General features: G+C 49.7%; 1 protein-coding gene across 2 annotated transcripts in view; it reads left to right on the forward strand.

Moving 5' to 3' along the window:
* The window catches only part of SLC15A4 (solute carrier family 15 member 4), a 492322-nt gene that overhangs the window by 82203 nt on the left and 387279 nt on the right, over positions 1 to 22840 (forward strand). For both annotated transcript variants that reach the window (XM_069620125.1, XM_069620124.1), the window contains exon 2: positions 14818 to 15113. In XM_069620125.1, coding sequence (XP_069476226.1) covers positions 14818 to 15113 — 296 coding nt within the window. The remainder of the gene's footprint in view (positions 1 to 14817; positions 15114 to 22840) is intronic.

Genomic DNA, 22840 nt, shown 5'->3' on the forward strand with positions numbered 1-22840 from the left:
ACCAACATTAAAATAAAGCCTTGCTTGCCCTACTCTACCGAGCATTCCCTACCTAGCCTAAAGGCTAAGGAAAGGATCTCTAGCATGGGGGTAAACTGGCGCTCCCTCCAACCAACCAACATTCAAATAAAGCCTTGCTTGCCCTACTCTACCAAGGAATTTCCTACCTACTGAACAGTTGTAATTACATTCTTTTGGCAGTCAACGTTACATTGAAGCTGCTTGCTTTGGTGTACATGAGTGTTCATATACAACACACGAGTGTATATGAACACTACCATTTATACCAAAGCGAGCAGAATGCAACGTTCAAGCTGCTCGCTTTAAATGGAAGTGTTTATATACACCATAAAGGTGTACATGAACACTTTCTTATACACCGCAGTAAGCAGCTTCAACATCCTGCAATGTTGAAGCTGCTCACTTTGGGGTATAGGAACTGTTAATCTGTGTTCTCGGCAGCATTTTCGTAAAAAATAACGAATCTGTCATTATTTTACAAAAATGCTGCCGAGATTGGCTTGCGCCCGTAACAGCTTAAAACAGGCGCAATCCTCACAGATCACTGTCGTGCTCGAAGAGGATGCCCAGGACCACTTGAGAATAGCAGTGGAGCCTGGGCGTCCTCTTTTGGCGCAGTGAATCGTGCTGTTTAGCACCTTCATTGCGCCAAGATGAGAATATGGGCCTCAGTCTTCAAAGCGAAAACATAATTAGTCCCACACGACCACTCTTTAAGGTAGATTTTTTATACTTGATGTACTGAATGTAATTGTATTCCCGGGTAGTATCAAGGAGGCGACTTCCCGCGAGAAACACAGTTGGTCACACACAACCTTCCATTGATGCAGTTTTCACTTGTAACTCTTGCAAGATGTTAAGTTTTTGGAATGTTTTCAGTAACGTTCCTTTTATACAATTAAGGACATGTGACCACTCCAGTAATAGGAACAGTGTTTGGATGTATTGGTCTTTAGTTCTCATGCGAACACTACAGCTTTCAGGATAGGCACGCGTGTTACATTTCCATTCTTAACAGTTTGTTTGAGAACAAATAACAACTTCTACTCACTTTTAACTATACACAAGCCACTTTGGAGCTGGTTACTGAGTGAATCTGAGTGCTGTGCTTCATTCACCGGCTTCAGGGACACTGCGGTTATGGGCTGCTTTGCTTCCCCGACTTCCTCAACCTCTGCTACTACTTTGGACTCACTTGGGACCCGCACCCTTCTCCAGCACAGGTCTCTGAGGTCCGGCCACAATTCCTTGAGACCTATTGAGACAAATTTGAAACACCTGAAAAGACAGCCTCCCTGATGATTGTTAGAGACATGAAAGCGCTTGGAGGAGAACAGCAACTTGAAATGCAGCAGGTATCTAACACTGGGAACCAGAGTGCGCGCCTCACCCACCCTCTGTTTTTCTACAAAATTGTCTCTGGTCCGACCACCTTAGTTGGGGGTCTCCTTCACTCTCGAGACCGTCGGCTTGCCTTCTGCTTCTGGCCTTGGGCTCCTGCACGGTCAGGGTTCTGCAATCACAGCAGCTTGAGTCACATGGGGGAAAACCTCTCCTACAGCATGTCTTCCTCTGCAAAGCCTCGGCAATTCAGGTTTTGAGAACAAAAGAATTGCCCGACTACTACATCTACATGCCGCTTCAGCCCTCTTCCTCGTCTCAGTACTTCTAGGATTCTGGGACATGTAGTCTGTTTTAACAAAGTGCATTTTGTATGCTTCTTGATTATTTATCAGGTTACATTTAATTCCCTCAATACATTTAACAGAGGGGCTGTAGGTTTTAACTTTTATAGAGGAAGATGGTTTAGAGAAGATTACATTTCTGCAATCCTTTGTAGTGCGTCTTTGGAATTGAGGAGAGCATTTAGGAAGGAACCAGGGAGGATAGCTCAGTGGCAACGTGCTCGCCTTGGAAGCAAGACAACACGAAGCAGCACAAATTCGATCCCCGGGTCCGTGCTTAGAAACCTATTTGGTATTTAAGCGCGTTATAAATATGCAACTAAGACAACAACAAAAAAATTACGTAACAGCGCCTCGATGCCCACGGGCTGTGTGAGCGCTTTAATAAATGTAAAAAAATAAAAATATATTTTTTTCTTTTAAATACCAAAAAGTGTCTTTCTTTTGGTATAATGTCCTTAGATTTAATGGAACATTGAGGGAAATTAAAATTACAATAAGCCATAACCTCTTTTGGTCCAGTGGTAAGACTCTCCCTATCAGAGGAAAAACACCTTGTCTTGTCCCACAGTCTCCTCACTATCCTGGGCCCTGTCTCCACCCAAGTGATCCTCCTGCAGTACAGTCTCGGGTGGATCGCTCAGGTGCAACATGCTCGCCTTGGAAGCAAGACAAGGAGCACCATAGGTTTGATCCCCCGGTCCGTGCTTAGAAACCTCTGGGTTTTGTATTGTAGTGTTGTATTGTTTATTTATTTATAGGGTTTGAAGTTTGTTGATGTTAGGTTTACTGGTGCCTAGGTACAGTGCATTGCAGTATCTAATTTGGAGAGGATGAGGGCTCGCGCTATGGTGGTACAGCTGTCTGTGGATAGGTATGGTTTACAGGCGTGAATACGTTTGCAGGTGTAACTGGTTGCTGAGGCTGTCGCATTTACTTGCTTGTCGAGGATGAGAGCTGAGTCTAAGTAGAATCCTAAGATTTTAACTTCCTTGGCTACCTTGATTTTGATGCCATCAATCGTGATGGAATTGTACAGATGGGGTGTTTTAAGTTTGCTGGTAGACCCGATGATTAAGAGCTCAGTCTTGTCGTCGTTAAGAAATAGGCCATGTGTGGCCATCCAGGTTTGGATGCTTTGGTAGATTTTATTTATGAGGCTGGTGTCCTTTTTCATAGTCACCCTGGATTGGGATAAGAATCTGGGTATCATCAGCGTAGTTGGTATGAGACCCCTAGTTTGTCCAATATATCAAAGAGAGGCTTTGTAAAAATATTGTACAAAGTGGGGGAAACACATGACCCTTGAGGGACTCCACAGGTGATGGGGACTGGATCCGCTGCTGATGTGGGTGAGAAGACTCTTATGGTTCTCTGGTCCAAGAATGAGTTTATCCACGCCGTGGCTTTTGTGGAGAAGTTGGCCGCCGATTTGAGGTGATTAGAGAGTACCTTGTGATCTACCAGGTCGAAGACAGCTGATAGGTCTAGGAGTAGGAGAATAGAGATGTTTCCTCTATCTTTGCGCTCGTCTAGTTGGTTTTTAAGATCAAGGAGAGCCGTTTCGGTTCCATGTCTCGGTCTAAATCCTGATTGTCTTGTCCCTAGTAGATTGTTGATCTCCAGATAGGATTGGATCTGTAGATATGCAGCTTTACCTAAGATTTTGAGGAGGAACGGGACAGTTGTTATGGGCCTATAGTTCGTTGGGACATTGGGGTCCAGGTTTGCTTTTTTTAAGAGCGGTATTCCATATAGTGAGGCCTGCTTCCACAATAGTGTTGGCTATGGTGGAGGCATTGAAGTCTTTTAGTTCCTTATAGCCTAAGTTAAAATTGCCTAGTAGAATGATTTGTGTTCCCAGTTTGGCATTGGTGTTTAAGAGGGTGGTTAAGTCTTCTTCAAAGGTGCCTAGTGGACCAGGGGGTCTGTAGATAAGGTGTACCGTGATAGTACGTGAGGCCGAGATTTCTAGTTTTAGGGAGAGTAGTTCAGCTGACGACATAGTAATGCTGTCTATTTCTTTGATGGTGAGATTGGCTTTTAGATAAGAGCTATGCCTCCTCCTTTAGAAGTTTCCCAATCTTTTCTGAAGATGGTAATTTTGGGGGTATCATAAGGGCAGGGCCAGCAGCTTTGTGTAGCCATGTTTCAGTAACTGCTAGGAAGTCGAGTTGGTTACAGGTGATGATGTCAGCAATTTCAGAGGCGTGGGCTGTTAGGGATCTGGCGTTGATGAGACCTCCCTTGAGGTTGTGTTATTTTAGTGTTATTGCTAATGTGGACCTTGTTGGGCAAGGTTTCAGAAGATTTGGTACATGTTATTTGATTGCAGCTAGGTTTCCTTTTGTGCGTGTTTAGCCTGGCATGTATTAGTTCCTTCTTAGGGTGGCTATGAGGTGGGTGTGCACATGGTGGTTTGGGAAGTCTAGTGCCTAGTCTAAGGCTCCTTAGTCCGGTACGCCAAGCCTGATTCAGTTGGGACTGGGTAAAGGGAGCAGGCTGTTGGGGTGGTAGCTGTGTCTTTCTATTAAGCACGTTATAAATAACCAATATCATATTGATACACCACCCCCAGGGTTGGGATCAGGATGTGTTTGCCTTCCCTTAGTCACCAGGGAGGACACTTAAGGAAGGGTTTCAGTGAGGGTTCTGCAGGATTATTCACAATTCTTTCTTGCAGTCTGGTGAGTAATATTTTCCCCAGATTTTAGCTGTGGTGCTAATTAGGGAAACAGATCAGTAAACACAAGTGAATGTTAATTGCCTGTGCTACTGGTACCCAATTTAAATGGCACCTATAGTTTTGTATGGACTGAAGAAAGGTCCATGTGTTTCCACTGCCACGCATTGGTGAAGATGAGCTAGTCATGACTGATTGCCATCCAGGATCTGGGCAAAGACTGACATGTGCCTCTCATCCAGACAACAATGGACTGCTGCTTCCAGCCCATGGGTTAGAACACTTCGCAGAACTACCTTCCGGTCCACTCTGGGCTCTGATCATATACAAATACTTATTCTTCCAATCCCATGAGGCATGGACGGGTGCTCAGGTGGAGGATCTAGTCCTCCGTAGTCTTGATTAGAATAGTTTAATGACACTTCTATGCTTGCTTTGTGATAGCTTGATAAAAGATGGCCTTGCAGCCGAACCCAGCTAAATGTGCCCGAACTAGGAGCTCTGCCCATTATTTGGGTAAGGTTAGGGGTCGAAGCAATCGGGAGATCTTTGGGATAAATGCTTAGAGTGACTAAGGGTTTCTCTACAACTAAACAGAATGTACCTTTATATTATTATGGTATTTGCTGGTCAAGTGGCACAGCGAGTAGAGCGCTCGCTGAAGAGCCTGCCAACCCAGGCAGGTTCGAATCCCAGCGGGGCCAAACTCAGCCTTTCATCCTTCCGAGGTCGATAAATGAGCAGAACACACCGTGGGTAATAATAAGCAGCGCTCAGATACCTGAGGGTTCGTAGCGCTATATAAATGCTAAATTATTATAATATTATTATTTAGTGCAGACCTACCTTCGAGAAGCAACAGAGCGCGTTACAGAGGTATTCAACCATACAGATACACAACAGAGCACTTTACAGCCTTTCCTGGAATGTTCTAAACAAAAGATGTTGGGATGGGCCAGATGAAGTCAAAGGGTTTCCTTTCTAATACGGATAGCGTGTGCCCTCAGTTTGCGATGCTCTGGCTCCACCGCAATGCTATAGTGCTCAGCAACTTCAGTAGTGCAGTCACAGGAATATAGTGCAAAGCCACTTATCTTGTGATCCTCAGTCTTGAGGGAACGGCTCCTTTGCTGCGTCTTGGCTCAATTTACAGTCGCGTGGAGTTGGTGCCCAGCTGTTTTTGCCTGCCACAATTCACTTTCACCAGGCTTTAATGCTGAGCCAGTAGGAGCGTGCAGTGCTCACTTCCTGTTCCGGGGTACGAAGCACAATTGATACTGTTCCATTTCACTCTTGAGGGATGTTCTGCCCTTCTCACTGTCCAGGACAATGGCCCTCCCACTATCCAGCTGCATCTGTCCCTTCAGCTCTTTCATTCGCGCCATCCTGGCGAGCTTGCCAAGCTTACCTATGCCCATTGAAGCTTCTAGCTCGCCCACTCTGTTGCTCTGCTGCATGTTGTCTCTCCTGCCCTTTCTAATACACTCGCTTTGGCCTTTTATAGTCTTCTACTCTGCATTCTGTAAGGACTCTTCTGATTGGTTCTTGCCTCTTCTGCAATGTTGGTCTATCTACATGCATCTTTGTGGTTGGCCACATCTGCTCCAAGTCTCTAGTGGCCCAGTCCTGGCTTTGCTCTCCTCTCCTGTGACGACACCACTCCCTGAATCCCTGTCTGCTCTGGGGGACATGAGTGCTCTCGGTTTTGAGTTTCCATCAGCCCATTCTTGGATGCGACATGGCAGCTTTACTGTGTACTTTCCATTGCTCTTTGAGTCCGCATCACTGTGGGGGCTTGTCCCGCACACCACCTTTACCCACACCCCGGCCCACAGGGATCACTTCTGGCTTAAGGGACCCTTCGCTATTTTTTCCCCAGGCACTCAATGTTTGTCTCATGTGGAACTTTCTGCTAGGCAGTCTTTGTGCGAGTCTCCTGGAATCCTCGCGTTGGAAGTCCAGGTCTTGGATCACTTGCTGTGCCAGTGGGATCTACTATCTCTGGTGGGTGAGGCCACCTTCCCAAGAGTGCATGTAGGCAATGGCGATAGGAGTTTGATAAGAGGGCAATGGTACAGCATCACATTCCAGCCTCCTGTGTCTAGGGCTACTCCTTCCCAATCAGGGTCTTACAGTGACTTCCCTACCTGTACCCCTCGTTGGTATCTCGCAGCTCTAGCTATTGTCCACTCCTCCCTCCCTCCTCCTCACATTGTCTAAGTGGTTGCCTGGAGTTTCCCAGCAACCTCTCCAGTCAGGTTACTTTTTTTCTTTTTAGGCCCCCCTGCCCTTTTCTGCGGGACATACGGGCATAGACTAAGCTCTCAGGCCGCATTAGGAGTTGTAGGCCCTGAAGAGCTAGTTGAATGCCCTTGAGCCTTTACTCGGTTTTTCGGCCCCATAACTCCTGGTCTGCTCCTCTGGCTAGGACTATAAAGGTGTATATAGTGTGCAGAGTGTCAGAATGCAATGTTCCAATTCTACAACCACGCGGCTCATTTCCAGAACTAGTTCTCTGCGACCGCCCTGACAGACTTATGTACTAAAGCTGCTTTGCTGGTCACAGGAAAACCTCATTGGGGACTAACTTTATACTTTCTAGAACAAAACTGGTTATAATAGCTTTGTACACACATTATCTGGTGTTCCGGGCCTGTAAACCTTGCTGTGATCAGGCCTTTAGGTCTGTCTTCAGGGCCCATGCCAACGGGTATGCTATACGCTTGCGCCAACAGAGGAGAGGGCCTTAATTACTGTTACAAAGCCTGTGCCTTAATGTTTAGTGTCTTCTTTAGACAACATTCCACCATTGCATGATTCTGAACTCCTCCTCTAATTCTTTTGTTTATACTTTGCTTTTGCCCATTTCTCTTTTTCACACTTTTGTATTTGTTTTTCTTTGAAATTCGGGGATGTTAATTTCAATCAAAAATGACTTACAACAACATATTTACACATTCTGGAATCATTCCCATGAAAGTTGCTTGTACAGTAGTACAAAGATGAGGGAACACTTTGAGGGTGTAATACGTGCGGAGGCAGTGGTGGGGTCAAGTAGGGCAAATGGTAGAGAGGATAGGGGAGCTCTCCTTTTAGTTAGTAAAGTTTAAGCCGTGCCTCCAAGCGATCCAAAGTTGGGCTAGTTTTGATTGTCATTTGCAGTGACTTTCATTGGTGGGGCACAGGGAGGGTATGGGACAGTGAGTTTGGGTGCAGGACCAGTAGGGAGATGTACAGGGGGCGCAGGGAGGGTATGGGACAGCGAGTTTGGGTGCAGGACCAGTAGGGAGGTGTACAGGGGGCGCAGGGAGGGTATGGGACAGCGAGTTTGGGTGCAGGACCAGTAGGGAGGTGTACAGGGGGCGCAGGGAGGGTATGGGACAGCGAGTTTGGGTGCAGGACCAGTAGGGAGATGTACAGGGGGCGCAGGGAGGGTATGGGACAGCGAGTTTGGGTGCAGGACCGGTAGGGAGGTGTACAGGGGGCACAGCGAGGGTATGGGACAGCGAGTTTGGGGGCAGGACCGGTAGGGAGATGTACAGGGGGCGCAGGGAGGGTATGGGACAGCGAGTTTGGGTGCAGGACCAGTAGGGAGGTGTACAGGGGGCGCAGGGAGGGTATGGGACAGCGAGTTTGGGTGCAGGACCAGTAGGGAGGTGTACAGGGGGCGCAGGGAGGGTATGGGACAGCGAGTTTGGGTGCAGGACCAGTAGGGAGATGTACAGGGGGCGCAGGGAGGGTATGGGACAGCGAGTTTGGGTGCAGGACCAGTAGGGAGATGTACAGGGGGCGCAGGGAGGGTATGGGACAGCGAGTTTGGGTGCAGGACCGGTAGGGAGGTGTACAGGGGGCACAGCGAGGGTATGGGACAGCGAGTTTGGGTGCAGGACCGGTAGGGAGATGTACAGGGGGCACAGGGAGGGTATGGGACAGCGAGTTTGGGTGCAGGACCGGTAGGGAGATGTACAGGGGGCACAGGGAGGGTATGGGACAGCGAGTTTGGGTGCAGGACCGGTAGGGAGATGTACAGGGGGCACAGGGAGGGTATGGGACAGCGAGTTTGGGTGCAGGACCGGTAGGGAGATGTACAGGGGGCACAGGGAGGGTATGGGACAGCGAGTTTGGGTGCAGGACCGGTAGGGAGGTGTACAGGGGGCACAGGGAGGGTATGGGACAGTGAGTTTGAGTGCAGAGGAGGATCTTTAGGAATAAGATGGTGTGTAAACTGAGATACAATCAGACCGGTACTGAGGAACCAGACCATTGATAGCTTTGTACACTAGGAGACGGAACTTGAAAAGAGAGTGGTTGTACATGGAGACCCAACCAGCATGATGTGGGGGGAGGATCTGGGTAGATTGTAGAAAGTCCTGGTAGCAAAGGTGAGGACTTTGGAGGAAGGAAAAGAGCAGGCCAAGGTGTAGGCTTGAGCATTAGTCCGCTGCGGAGTGGCGATTAGTTTTTGTAGAGTGGTTATTTAAAAAGGGCACATTTTCTGAATGTTGAAGTTAATGTGATCAGCAGGGGCAGTGATGAATTGTTGCAGTCGTAGATCACTATCAAAGAGGATCCCAATGAGCCTTGGGTCGGAGTGCAAGAAGGTCAGGCGGGAAGGAGAGAGGCGTGATGATGGTAGGGATGACATTGGAAGCTGAGAGTCAGAAGATGTTCCTTTTTGAGAGTTTAGCATGAGGTTGCGGAGAGCCACCCAGTGACAAATTGTGGTGAGACAGTCGTTATCTGTTCTAGAGGGCTGTGGTGAAGGAGGTCAATGAGAAAATGTGAGTCCTCAGCAAATAGGTGATAAGATCCAAAGGATGAGCAGTATTCCTAGTGCAGAGGTATAGAGGGAGGAGAACAGAAGCCCAAGGACTGACCCTGGGTGAGGTGGGGAATGGGGGCAGAGGGGACACCAACAAAGGGGTTGGGGTCAGAGATTTGCGAGTTCCAACAGATTTTGAAGGATTGACCTTCCAGGTAGCAGGCGATTCAGGCCAGAGCAGATTTGTGAAAGCCAAAGGCTCTGGCGAGTGAGGAGGAGAGAGGAGCGGTCGATTGTTGTCGGAAAAGTCCAAAAACATACCTATAGAATAGAGTTTGAAGTGTTATGCATTAGGGAGAAAGTTGGGTGCAGTCTCTGTGGAGTGTTTCCTATGGAGGCCAGATTGAAGTGGATTGCCAAGGCCATTATCCTCCAGTTACTTAGTGATCTGGTCGAGGGCTTCCTGCTGAAGTGCCTTTGAATAATCGGGAAGGGGAAACTGAGAAATAGTTTGCTGGGACGTTTGGGTTAGCAGAGGGTTTCTTCAATAGGGGTCAGGCAGTTGTAGATTTGAATGAGGGTGGAAGGTGCGAGGGAGACCAGCAGAGGGAGAGGTTAAAGAACTCAGATGAGGGAAAGTGATTGAGAGCATGTCTTTGACCATTTGGGAAGCAAATGGATCAATGGGCGCACACGATGGTTTGACACTGCGAATGATGGGTGCACTTTAATAGGGGAGAAGTAGTGCAGAGTAGAAGAGATTGGGAGAGTGGATGGATGGATGGTTGGAGGGATGGTAGAGAAAGGTGAGCTGCAAGTCTCACATTTTTGAAGAGAAGTAAAGTAATTAGCTGAAAGGGAGGAGGTGATGGATATTGGCTTGGGAAGTGTGAGCAAAGATTATATGGAAGAGAAAGGTTTGCAGGGGGTTTGCGAAGAGGTTAGGTTTGTGAAGTAGGAAGATTTGGCAGAGTCCAATGCAGAGTTCAGGGCAGCAGGGGAATATTTGTTGTCTAGAGGTAGGGTAAGGGTCTGTAACTTGTGAGTGGTGCAGGTGACAGTGCATGTTTGTGATCCAAGGCTGAGGACTGGGACGGGAAGGTGTGAACATGCGAGCAGAATAGCAGAAGTCCTAGAAAGCCTGGCCAATGGAAAGAAGGGAGGGTTCCTCGCATCGTGATATGGGACAAGAGTCCTTCCTGAATTTCCTCTGTCATTGAAGAGGGGAAATGAGGAATAAAAAGTGGCGGGACCAAGATGATCCGAGGGGGCAAGAGTGAAATTAGTGAGAGAGGCGAGGACAAGAGTTCTCACCAGAGTGGGTAGGCGTGGAGGGAGTGGTCAAATAGCAGGGAGTAAGTGTAAGGCATGTGGCTGAAGTCCCCATGCATGACTAGGGGGAGGGGGTGAAGGTAGTGACTCCGGGAGAGGGAGGAGGTGAATAGTGGGCTCATCGTTTTTACCAACCTATACAATACATTTAAAAAAAAATAATTAAAGGAAGAGTTTGTCAGACATTGGTAAAGGGGCATTGTTGAGATCCTTATTTATAAGGAACTGTTGGGGAGCAGAAGTCCCAGTCCCCTCAGCGATTTAGGACGAGACAATTGTAGAAGAAGATGTTGTAGGGGAGCTGGGATAATGGAGGGGGGCGGAGGGTCACCCATAGAAGCTGTATTTTAGTGGAAATGTAGTGAATTCTGGTATTCACGTCACGTGTCTCGGACTCCATTTTTGAAGTTAGACGTCATCTTAAAATTCAGGCCTCGCGCAATAGCTCTGTCAGTACGCTTAATCCCGTGCCAAGGGTTAGAAGGGTCTGCATGCGTTTTCTGCTTGCAGTCCCGGCAGCCCTGCAGAAGGTTAATTTATTGAAGACACACAGTTCTCCATTGTGTCTTATCATTGGTGCATGTAACCCAGAAGGAATGTGCCCTGCAATGTCAAGAGGGGGCCGGAATCGAGCTATCCCACGAGAAGGGGGGAAAGAGGGCTTCAGGCCTTCGCCAGCCCAGATCTTAAGTTATAGCGGGCCGGGCCCCCCTAGCCCAGGACACAAGCATTTGAGTGCACTGACCAGCCCAAGACCCCGGGCCAATCGATCGGGAAGGTGAGAGAGTGGTGATGGGCTGCCCCCACTATCGGTTCATGTGATTTGTGCTGCAAGGTGCCAGGGGAGAAGGTGACATTTAGACTGCGGGTGGGAAAGTTGTGGAGGCGCCGGCGTGTCTGAGATAGGGCATGGTTTCACGTAGTTGTGAGAAGTTATCATGACCTCGAAAGTAGCCACCTCACTCATGTCCTTGGTACCAGGTGCACCGTAGAACTATGAAAAAATGAATTGTGTAACTAAATTGCCAAGTTAGTCTTTTGACGGAATAAGATTCCCACGTGGAAGGAGATGGACAGAAGATGCTGGGCCCAATCATTTGGCATCCCGTATGGAGAAGGCTATATGGGTATAAGGTCGCACCAACCAGATACATGTATTTGTAACCTATGTGATGTACGTCACTTGTGACACTGTATCTTTAAAACCCCTTGCTAGTGCTGTTTATGTCAGAGCGCTCCCTGGCAGCAGAGTTCTTTGCTGGCATGTACTTGTTTTTTTAATGAGATTAAACCTTGCTCTCCTTTCGAGAGGTGTGCTTGGCCTTTTTTCCCCCTAGTGGTTTGTATTTTTCTGGTGTGAGTGTTAAGGGGCTACTCCCACATCACCACTCTTCCCAACAGGTTGGGGGAGAGGGGGTAGAAAGTATAATGGACACATTTAAGGAAGTGCTGGGGGTTGGTTTCCTGATGGGACCATGGACTTGAGCTCTTCCCTGCTCCATTTGGGCTATATGATTCAGTTCGTTCAGTGAATTATAGGATTACTCCATTTAACTGCGAGTCGATGTGAAGAGCTGCTTGTGTAGCAGTCATCAGGTTGAACCAGGTTTCTGTAACAGCAAGGAGTTAAAGCAGTGGTCAGGGATGTAGGTAGGCTTGTTGCAGAGGGGTTGTGCATTCCACAGGCCAAGTGAAGGAGAGCTAGGAGGTGGTATATGGAGCAGGTGTTGTGCAGCGGTTGAGCGGATAGATTAGGGTGGAGATCCTGGGAGCATGTGTCTTATTTGAGGGGGGACAGTGCAGGAGGGCGATGGGGAGGCCAGAGAGTGATGCAGAAGATGCACCGCGTTGAGGCTGAAGGCTAGGATAGAAGAGGAGGGGAAGAGCGAGTAGGAGTAGTTGAGCTAAAGCAAGATGCCTGATGATGAAATGGGCCATTGGGGGACAATGGAGAAATGTTGCATCCCAAGAGACATGGGTGAGCTGAAAAGGAAGGGGTGGATGGTTTGCTGAGAAGCAGCAGGTGTTAGTTCTCAGTTGGGCTCGAGTGGGGCTGTAAGTAACCAAAAGACAGTTAACCGGCCCAAATCCGCAATGCTCCTTGGTCATGAGGTCACGCAAGCCGTGTGGTGACTGTATAGTCAATGGGTGGAAGGATATCCATGTGTGGAAGTCCAGCTTGAGCAGGAGTTCTGGCACGAGGCACTTTCTGGCCCCAACAGACCCAAACAGGGAGCTGCCCTTTGCAGCTTTTTGTCCTTGGCTGGATGCACAGGCAAGACTGAATAAGGGGGGGGGCAGTGTGTCACATGTCCCTCTGGGAGCCAATCCCGGTGCTGCTGATGGCTTCCACACTTGAGGGGAGAGACCTGGGTCTTGTCAGTAAGCCCAGGGAGCTTTGCTTTGCAGGCAGGACCTTCGGTTGGTGCACAGGGTCCACTGGCAAAGCTTATTATGATGGCATTGGGGGTTTATTGTCCATTATCCTTCTTATGCACCCCCTTCTTCACTTCGGGCTGATAACCCCTTAGGCACTCCTCTCCTCCTGGGCTTTAATGTCTCAGTACAGTTGTTTTTCCTCTTGTTAGACTGCAGCATCCCTGTTCTAACACCATGGAAGTCTTCACTTGGATGCTTCTCCTTTGTTCTTTTCACTGTTTTCAGCTCTCTAGCCAATCAGTCTGGGCGGTGCAGCAGCAGGCGTGGGCAAGCTCTGTCAGGGCTGCACCAGGTGAATAGCAGTGGAGTTCTGAGCACCAGGCTGTATTGTGCCAATTGGCCAGCTGTATTGCGCCAATTGGCCATTGCTGCAGTTAGAGGACCTTGCCCTTGGCTCTGGGGCACTACCTTGCCAATGTTCACCTGCCGCAAGGTGGCTTCCTCTGGAGTGCGTGCAGGCAAACCTTGTTTTAGATTGGAATTTATCGGAGAAAAATAACTTTTAAAAACTAAGAGTAGCGTTTTCTAGCAACACTCGTTGGAAAGTAGCACTTGTGAGAAGCAATGGTGCACTCTGTGTGTAGTGTGATGGGCCACAGGACTTCCCAGCGAGCTAGACAAGGATGCGCCAGAGTGCTAGACAAGGATGCGCCAGAGTGCTAGACAAGGATGCGCCAGCGAGCTAGACAAGGATGCGCCAGAGTGCTAGACAAGGATGCGCCAGCGAGCTAGACAAGGATGCGCCAGCGAGCTAGACCAGGATGCGCCAGCGAGCTAGACTAGGATGCGCCAGCGAGCTAGACAAGGATGCGCCAGCGAGCTAGACAAGGATGCACCAGCGAGCTAGACAAGGATGCGCCAGCGAGCTAGACAAGGATGCGCCAGAGTGCTAGACAAGGATGCGCCAGAGTGCTAGACAAGAATGCGCCTCTTCACTTTTTGATTTCAGTTTTAAACAACTATAATAGTTTGCAAATTGTGTCTGAGCCCTGACCTAGAAATGCCTTTTGAATGGTGATGCCAACTCGTTTACATGGGGACGGAATTATATAACAGTGGACGGGCCAAGAAAGTGGGTGTTTAGTGATTGGCGCCTCCTTGTTGTGCTGACCTCTCAATATGGTCAGTCGATTGGCGCATGTTCCCATTTGATGAATTCTCTCGTCCGTCCCTTGTTTGAGCTGCACTGATTACAGAAAAGCGCTCATGTATAAGGGGCACTCCAACATGAGCGTCCTGCATCTTCATACCTGTTTCAAAGACTTGAAGGATCCTAGGGTGGTGATGAGAACATGCACAGATTAAGGGATGGCCACCATCCAAAAGGGAAAGGAGGTCTCTATACAGGAGCTTTAGCCTGGGGGGGGAGGCATGGATGTGCACCCCCTCAGCTGGACTGAGACTGAGGTGCCCTGTGATGTCAGCCCTTTCATCTGCTACTGGTGCCTTACGCTCCTTTTAGTGGTGGCTAAGAAGGAGGGACAGTCCTTGCCTGCGGTAAAGCAAGAGGTAGAAATTGCCAAAGGTTTTGTAAATTGAATCGCATGGATCAGATTTGTGAAAGGATCGGATAACCAATGAAATAGCCATACGCCTCCTGTCACAAAGCGGAAGCAGCAATAAGTGGACAAGAAGATTCACAAGTATAAAAGGGGTTTGATTAGTTTTTTTTTTTAAACGAACTTGAAGATGCAAATTTGCGTAAAGGAACTAGGGGTTCTTTCGTATAACAGACCCCGTTAATGTGTTTGCTGGTTTTATTGTTTTTCTGGTTTAAATTCGAGTTTGTTGTGCATGTTATTTTTTGGACTGTTGGCTGACTTTGAATTGATGACCATACAGTTTGCCTGAAAGATCTCGTCATCGGCTCTATCTGTTTGGACTTTTCCCTATAGGTGAAGGATCGCGGATCGGAAGCGACGCGCACATTCTTCAATTGGTTCTACTGGAGCATCAACCTTGGTGCCATAATTTCTCTGGGTGGGATCGGGTATGTGCAGCAGAACATCAGTTTCCTGATTGGCTACATCATCCCTGCGGTGTGCGTTGCTGTCTCCTTATTGGTCTTCCTGTGTGGCAAGATCTTCTTCATTACAAAGCGCCCTGATGGCAGTGTCTTCACGGAAATGTTCAGGATCTTGGGGTACACTTGTTGTGCACAGAAACCTTCCTCGCAGCCTGAGACCAGCGGGTATGTAAAAATGAGGGGTATGTAAAAATGAGCTTTGCCCTTTGTTTTCTTGTTGACGTATACTGATCTGAAGTCTTGGATGTGTGTATTGTTGACAATGTCCTATCTTCGTGTTTCTTTTTTTCTGCTTCTTCGTCACACACGTATGTTTCCATTTCTCTTGTATGTTTAATTTCTGTAAAGGGCCATTGTGGTGTGCTGGAGTAGTTCACATGTTGCTGAAAGTGGATCTTGAACTGCTGCTGGCAGAAGAGCTGCCCACTGGGGGTGGGGGTGTGTGTGTGTGTGTGTGTGTGTCTGTGTCCCTTATTCACCGACCGGCCAAGTCTCCTGAGGTGGTGTTTCACTCCTGTGGAGTCACAAGCAACCATCAATTCTTCCACTGCGTGGATCTGTTCCGTCTTCTACACAAGGGTTCCTGTTTCATGTTTCTTGCATTTGGTCTAAACTGTGCCTAGTTAATTTCTGCACCCAACGTCTCAATGGTTTATGGAGGGGGATTATCCTTGTGGTTTTATCCTTTGCTGTGTTGTCCAATGGACTCACCATATCGGCAGTTTGCGGGAGTTATTGGTTTCCCCTCAAAAGCAGCCAATCGCATGATGCAGCGGAATGGTCTTGCATTGTTTAACGATTCTGATCCAGATTTGCTTGACCTTTTAGACTTTGTGTAAGCAGCACAAGGGAGGTGCAAATCTAAGATCCCTTTGGTAGCTCCTGATTTGCTGCATTGCAAGTCTCGTGTCTGTCTCCTTTGGAGGGAATTGCTGCACCTCTTGAGCTGCTCCTTCCGCCCTTTGCTGTGCACGGGATACCTGTGTGGCAGTGCCCGGTAGCTCCGGATTTGCTGCATTGCAAGGCTCGTGTCTGTCTCCTTTGGAGAGAATTGCTGCACCTCTTGAGCTGCTCCTTCCGCCCTTTGCTGTGCACGGGATACCTGTGTGGCAGTGCCCGGTAGCTCCTGATTTGCTGCATTGCAAGGCTCGTGTCTGTCTCCTTTGGAGAGAATTGCTGCACCTCTTGAGCTGCTCCTTCCGCCCTTTGCTGTGCACGGGATACCAGTGTGGCAGTGCCCGGTAGCTCCTGATTTGCTGCATTGCAAGGCTCGTGTCTGTCTCCTTTGGAGAGAATTGCTACACCTCTTGAGCTGCTCCTTCCGCCCTTTGCTGTGCACGGGATACCAGTGTGGCAGCGCCCGGTAGCTCCTGATTTACTGCATTGCAAGTCTCGTGTCTGTCTCCTTTGGAGGGAATTGCTGCACCTCTTGAGCTGCTCCTTCCGCCCTTTGGTGTGCACGGGATACCTGTGTGGCAGCGCCCGGTAGCTCCTGATTTGCTGCATTGCAAGTCTCGTGTCTGTCTCCTTTGGAGAGAATTGCTGCTCCTTCCGCCCTTTGCTGTGCATGGGATACCAGTGTGGCAGCGCCCGGTAGCTCCTGATTTGCTGCATTGCAAGTCTCGTGTCTGTCTCCTTTGGAGAGAATTGCTGCACCTCTTGAGCTGCTCCTTCCGCCCTTTGCTGTGCACGGGATACCTGTGTGGCAGTGCCCGGTAGCTCCTGATTTGCTGCATTGCAAGTCTCGTGTCTGTCTCCTTTGGAGGGAATTGCTGCACCTCTTGAGCTGCTCCTTCCGCCCTTTGCTGTGCACGGGATACCAGTGTGGCAGCGCCCGGTAGCTCCTGATTTGCTGCATTGCAAGTCTCGTGTCTGTCTCCTTTGGAGAGAATTGCTGCACCTCTTGAGCTGCTCCTTCCGCCCTTTGCTGTGCACGGGATACCAGTGTGGCAGTGCCCGGTAGCTCCTGATTTACTGCATTGCAAGTCTCGTGTCTGTCTCCTTTGGAGAGATTTGCTGCACCTCTTGAGCTGCTCCTTCCGCCCTTTGGTGTGCACGGGATACCTGTGTGGCAGCGCCCGGTAGATCCTGATTTGCTGCATTGCAAGGCTCGTGTCTGTCTCCTTTGGAGAGAATTGCTGCACCTCTTGAGCTGCTCCTTCTGCCCTTTGCTGTGCACGGGATACCAGTGTGGCAGCGCCCGGTAGCTCCTGATTTGCTGCATTGCAAGTCTCGTGTCTGTCTCCTTTGGAGAGAATTGCTGCACCTCTTGAGCTGCTCCTTCCGCCCTTTGCTGTGCACGGGATACCTGTGTGGCAGTGCCCGGTAGCTCCTGATTTGCTGCATTTAAAGTCTCGTGTCTGTCTCCTTTGGAGGGAATTGCTGCACCTCTTGAGCTGCTCCTTCCGCCCTTTGCTGTGCACGGGATACCAGTGTGGCAGCGCCCGGTAGCTCCTGATTTGCTGCATTGCAAGTCTCGTGTCTGTCTCCTTTGGAGAGAATTGCTGCACCTCTTGAGCTGCTCCTTCTGCCCTTTGCTGTGCACGGGATACCTGTGTGGCAGCGCCCGGTAGATCCTGATTTGCTGCATTGCAAGGCTCGTGTCTGTCTCCTTTGGAGAGAATTGCTGCACCTCTTGAGCTGCTCCTTCTGCCCTTTGCTGTGCACGGGATACCTGTGTGGCAGTGCCCGGTAGCTCCTGATTTGCTGCATTGCAAGGCTCGTGTCTGTCTCCTTTGGAGAGAATTGCTGCACCTCTTGAGCTGCTCCTTCTGCCCTTTGCTGTGCACGGGATACCTGTGTGGCAGTGCCCGGTAGCTCCTGATTTGCTGCATTGCAAGGCTCGTGTCTGTCTCCTTTGGAGGGAATTGCTGCACCTCTTGAGCTGCTCCTCCCGCCCTTTGCTGTGCACGGGATACCTGTGTGGCAGTGCCCCAGCCTTGTGTTTGGCAGCATTCTTCCACTTGCGCTTTTCTTGCTCAACCTGTTTGTAGAGTTATTCTACATGTGTCCCAGGCGTGTTCTAAGCGTTCGATTGTTGCCTTCTCTGGCCTCTCTTTGCCCCTCTTTTTTCTTTACTTTTCTGCCTTCTTTGGCTTCCTTCTGACTTACTACGTTGTGGAGAGTTTCTAGATCCTCCTGTTCGGTTCAGAAACCTGACGGCATGAGGTGCCTTCAGAAAGATATCTTTACCCATGTTATAATTGCACCCAGCTTTGTGCCTTGGAGGTGATGGTGTTGGCATCTCCTTGCCCGTGGCTATTCTCCAGGCGTTACTCTACTCTGACAGCCTTGGCCACTTGGAGTGGCCCCTTCGACTCATTTTTTTTTTTTTATAAACTTTTTGTCCATGATGGGCCCTGTATGTCCCTGGGGGCTCACTTTTAGCTTGGGTGGTTTTTGGAGTCTGTTCGTCATTTTAAGGCGTTTTTTTTAGATTTTTGCTTCCACAAGACTTCTGCTCTTCTGCCCACTGTCTGCAAATTCAGCTCTCCGTGGAGTGGCGCCAGCTCGTCTTTTTTCCTTCGGCTGAAGGTATTTTCAGATGTTTTTCTCGAGTGGCGATATTCTGGGGTGGCCATTATTTATATATTTATACACAGAAATGGAGTTTATTTCTTAATTACGTTGTTGACTTGATAGCTACACTCGCACCTTCAAATACAACGTTTTGTGGGCAAGCAGGTGTATGCGGTTAAGGAAATGCTCTGTTTGCGTTGGCATGGAAACTGCCCCTTTCTCCTCCCTGCACCATTAAGCTGCTTTTATAATTCTCTCCGCAAATGTTGCCTAAAGCATTCTCCCCTTGGTGGGTGGCTGGGCTGAACCCGACCGCCTTTCATGTGTTCTCAGCGTTGTTTTCTATCCAAGTGCTCACTTTGTTTAAAACTAATAGTAATTCTGACTTCCTCTTGAGCTGATCTGCCTGCTGTCGGGTTTTCATTCCCTGGGAGTTATTTCTTTCCTAGGTTGTCGCATCTTTCCCCCATCTTGCCCTCTTGTAGTAGAAGCGCACACCTTCCTTCGCCTCTTGTGCACGACGAAGGCAGCCAAAGAGAGCCAACGCTGTTTGTTCTGTTCATTGGGAGGGCTCCGACATGACATGCACAGGCCAGCTGTGGAGCCACGCAGTTTAGTCCAGGAAGGCTTTATTGAACATATATACACTATATATATAAGACCCAGTTACTCTCAATATGTACAGTACCCGTTCAAATAGTCACAGTGCACATTACAGGTAAAGAGACGGCTACAGACCCACCAGCCATTCTGTCACTCCCAGCTCAGGCCCCCAGCTGACATCCATAGAACACTCGCCCACAACATTCCCTCAGCATTCTCCTGAGCTGTCCATCAGGCCTACATTAACATTCCATCAGCATGCATTGCTGGTCAGTGATGCAACACAAGACTGACTTACATTACATCATCTCGCTTCCATAAACATTCACACATCACACCACTGTTCTGGCTCCTTTACGTCTTTTCTCCATGTGAAACATCCCTAAATGAAATTAGATGCGAGGTATGGGCAGTTTCCCTGCAGCCTCTGAGGTTTCACAGACATCAAGTGCCGAATGCCCTCTAAGGTGAGAATTCGTGACGGGCCACTTTTTAATTGAATGCGTTGTAAACGTCTTAATTCTGGGGATTGCGGGCAGTGGATGCAGGTTTGACCAGGATGACTTTTTCTAGAAGTACTCATCTGATAATTGCGTCCACGCGAGTCCTGAGGTTCACACGTCACTAGACGAGGAACCGAGGGATCCCTATGGAATCTTGCGAGATGGGGCCCCTGTGCCTGTAGCTTTGCCAGTCACTGTGCTCCTTCCCATGCTTTGCTTTCCTGCCACCTCATTTGGGGGTGCTGAGGTTCACGCACCTACACGAGGAACCGAGGGGTCCCTATGGAATCTTGCGCGATGGGGCCCCTGTGCCTGTAGCTTTGCCAGTCACTGTGCTCCTTCCCATGCTTTGCTTTCCTGCCACCTCATTTGGGGGTGCTGAGGTTCACGCACCTACACGAGGAACCGAGGGGTCCCTATGGAATCTTGCGCGATGGGGCCCCTGTGCCTGTAGCTTTGCCAGTCACTGTGCTCCTTCCCATGCTGTGCTTTCCTGCCACCTCCTTGGGGAGTCATGAGCCGTACTCGGGTGCATGCGGAATGGGGCTAATTCTACTTCACTCGGCCACATGACTTGTTTGACAAGAAAGCTCAAATGGCCGTAGTGTGTGCACGGTGCAGTGTGTACCCACTAGTGCCAACTGAATTTAGAAGAGCACTTCAGGACGTCCAGTGGAGGGTGAGTAACCACGGACACTGGTGTACGCATTATAGGGAAGGGGGCCTCCATGAATTAAACTATTTACCATCATTCCCCCTACCACTCCATACACATATACATAAGCATGTCCATGTCTTTAAAGAAATGCATTTTAAAACGCTTGTTGTGCTTTGAAGGACATCCTGTGCACTGAGGCCTACACGTGTGTTGCAGGACACAGGACTGATCTATACCCGCTACCTTCAAAATAAACCAGCACTTCACGAGCAATAAACGCATTACTGGAAAAGCAAACTATAAAACTGTATTCCTCTCGAAGAACGCAGGAACGCGTGGCCTGGCGATGTGCTTTGGGGGCTGGCGAAGGGGTGCGAAGGCCTCTAGGTAAGAGTTGAAGGTAGTCGCCCTTCACCTGATGGAGGCGCACCTATAGGAGCTGTAAAGGTCTCCCTTCCTGGGCAATGGGGCAAAGAAGCTTGAGACGTCGCCACCCCATGGACTGAAGATGCGATGCTGCTGCGTTAGTGTAAGGGGCTGCAGCCTTTGGATATCCGGGATTCATCGAGAGAGCCAGAGGTTGCAGACCCCTGCTGTAATGTGCCCATGGCTCTCGTGCCTTCAGGGATTATGATAAGAGATTGGAGGGGAAAACTCAATCACGGGGCCTGTAAGGAAATCCCCTTGTCGCAGGACCCAGTGGGGTTATTACCCAGCCCTCGAGCCTTTCCCAGCCCGCCTTCATCCAGACACTGTCTAGGCCAGGACCAGGAACTCAATTCCCTTCAGATCCCATCCACATATCCCCTGCCGCGGAGGGACTACGCTGCAAACGCCTTGTAGAAAGGGCCATCTCTCTCTGTCTGAGCAGGGAACGCCTACCCCATCGCTGTTGGGGACCTGGGGGGGGGGGGGATTCTACTTTATCTGCCAGGTCACCTCTATGCCCCCACTACCCTGCCCTGTGCCAAAGGGGTAAATACTTGTGCCCCCATATTGGCCTTAGTTGAGGGGTACTTCAGTGGGTGTCTTCTCTCCTCCCCATTGTCTTCCAAGTTCCATGGTGGTAGTTACCAGGGTGCCACTGGAGCCTGCACCCTTGGGAGCAGCTGAGCACCACTGGAGCCTGCACCCTTGGGCGCCGCCTAGCACCACTGGAGCCTGCACCCTTGGGCGCCGCTGGGCACCACTGGAGCCTGCACCCTTGGGAGCCGATGAGCACCACTGGAGCCTGCACCCTTGGGCTGTGTTCCTCGCTCCTGCGCATGCCCTCGGGATCTGAATGTGCTCTGCTGCCAGGGCATACCCTTAAACAGCAGTAGGAAAACCTGCCCCTCGAGCACATCCTTCCCATCACTGATTTTATTTTAATTCCATTTACTTTGGAGGCAAAAGCTCAGCCAGTCCAGTGGCCCCTTACCCAACCCGTTCCTTGAAACGGGTATTTGCGTGTATTTGCTAGTGCCACGTGGCACAGCTCTTCTTGCATGCTCGACTGTGATGCACGACTTTATATGTTGCTCTGTGGGGCCTTTTGCGGGGTTCTCGTCCTTCTGGAAAGTCCCAGGGATCTAGACCGCGACACACGCTGCTATGCACTCGTTGACCAAGACTTGCATAGTGTGGCTCCGCCAAGACTCGCATTTAAAGGTGATCTGACCAAGACTTGCATAGTGTGGCTCCGCCAAGACTCACATTTAAAGGTGATCTGACCAAGACTTGCATAGTGTGGCTCCGCCAAGACTCACATTTAAAGGTGATCTGTAACTGAATCGGCATCAAGAATGTTAGTGACCTGATAGAGGTCACGTGTGGGACAGCAGCCTCAAATGCACCAACATGGTCACGTGTAGGGCAACAGCCTCAAGTGCACCAACATGCTGACCGAGGTACTGCAACACACGTACAAGCAAAATGCAAGCATCACACATTTGTATTACAGATAAGTGACGCATACATTGCTTTATTTGTATTTATTGAATAGCAGGTGTTCGTTTGAACAACGACGACGTGCAAAGTATATAATAAAGAGCGAAAGCAGTGCCAGGGTGAGGTGTCCAACACAGAGCCTCGCTTGGGATGGCTCGCTTGAGGTGCCCAACACAGAGCCTCGCCGCTTGGGATGGCTTGCTTGAGGTGCCCAACACATCCTCGCTTGGGATGGCTTGCATGAGGTGCCCAACACAGAGCGTCGCTTGGGATGGCTCGCTTGAGGTGCCCAACACAGAGCGTCGCTTGGGATGGCTCGCTTGAGGTGCCCAACCCAGAGCCTCGCTTGGGATGGCTCGCATGAGGTGCACAACCCAGAGCCTCGCTTGGGATGGCTCGCTTGAGGTGCCCAACACAGAGCCTCGCTTGGGATGGCTCGCTTGAGGTGCCCAACACAGAGCCTCGCTTGGGATGGCTCGCTTGAGGTGCCCAACACAGAGCCTCGCTTGGGATGGCTCGCTTGAGGTGCCCAACCCAGAGCCTCGCTTGGGATGGCTCGCATGAGGTGCACAACCCAGAGCCTCGCTTGGGATGGCTCGCTTGAGGTGCCCAACACAGAGCCTCGCTTGGGATGGCTCGCTTGAGGTGCCCAACACAGAGCCTCGCTTGGGATGGCTCGC

Source organism: Ambystoma mexicanum, chromosome 10, assembly GCF_040938575.1.
Source record: "Ambystoma mexicanum isolate Mex_15411 chromosome 10, UKY_AmexF1_1, whole genome shotgun sequence".
Classification (NCBI taxonomy): Eukaryota; Metazoa; Chordata; class Amphibia; order Caudata; family Ambystomatidae; genus Ambystoma; species Ambystoma mexicanum.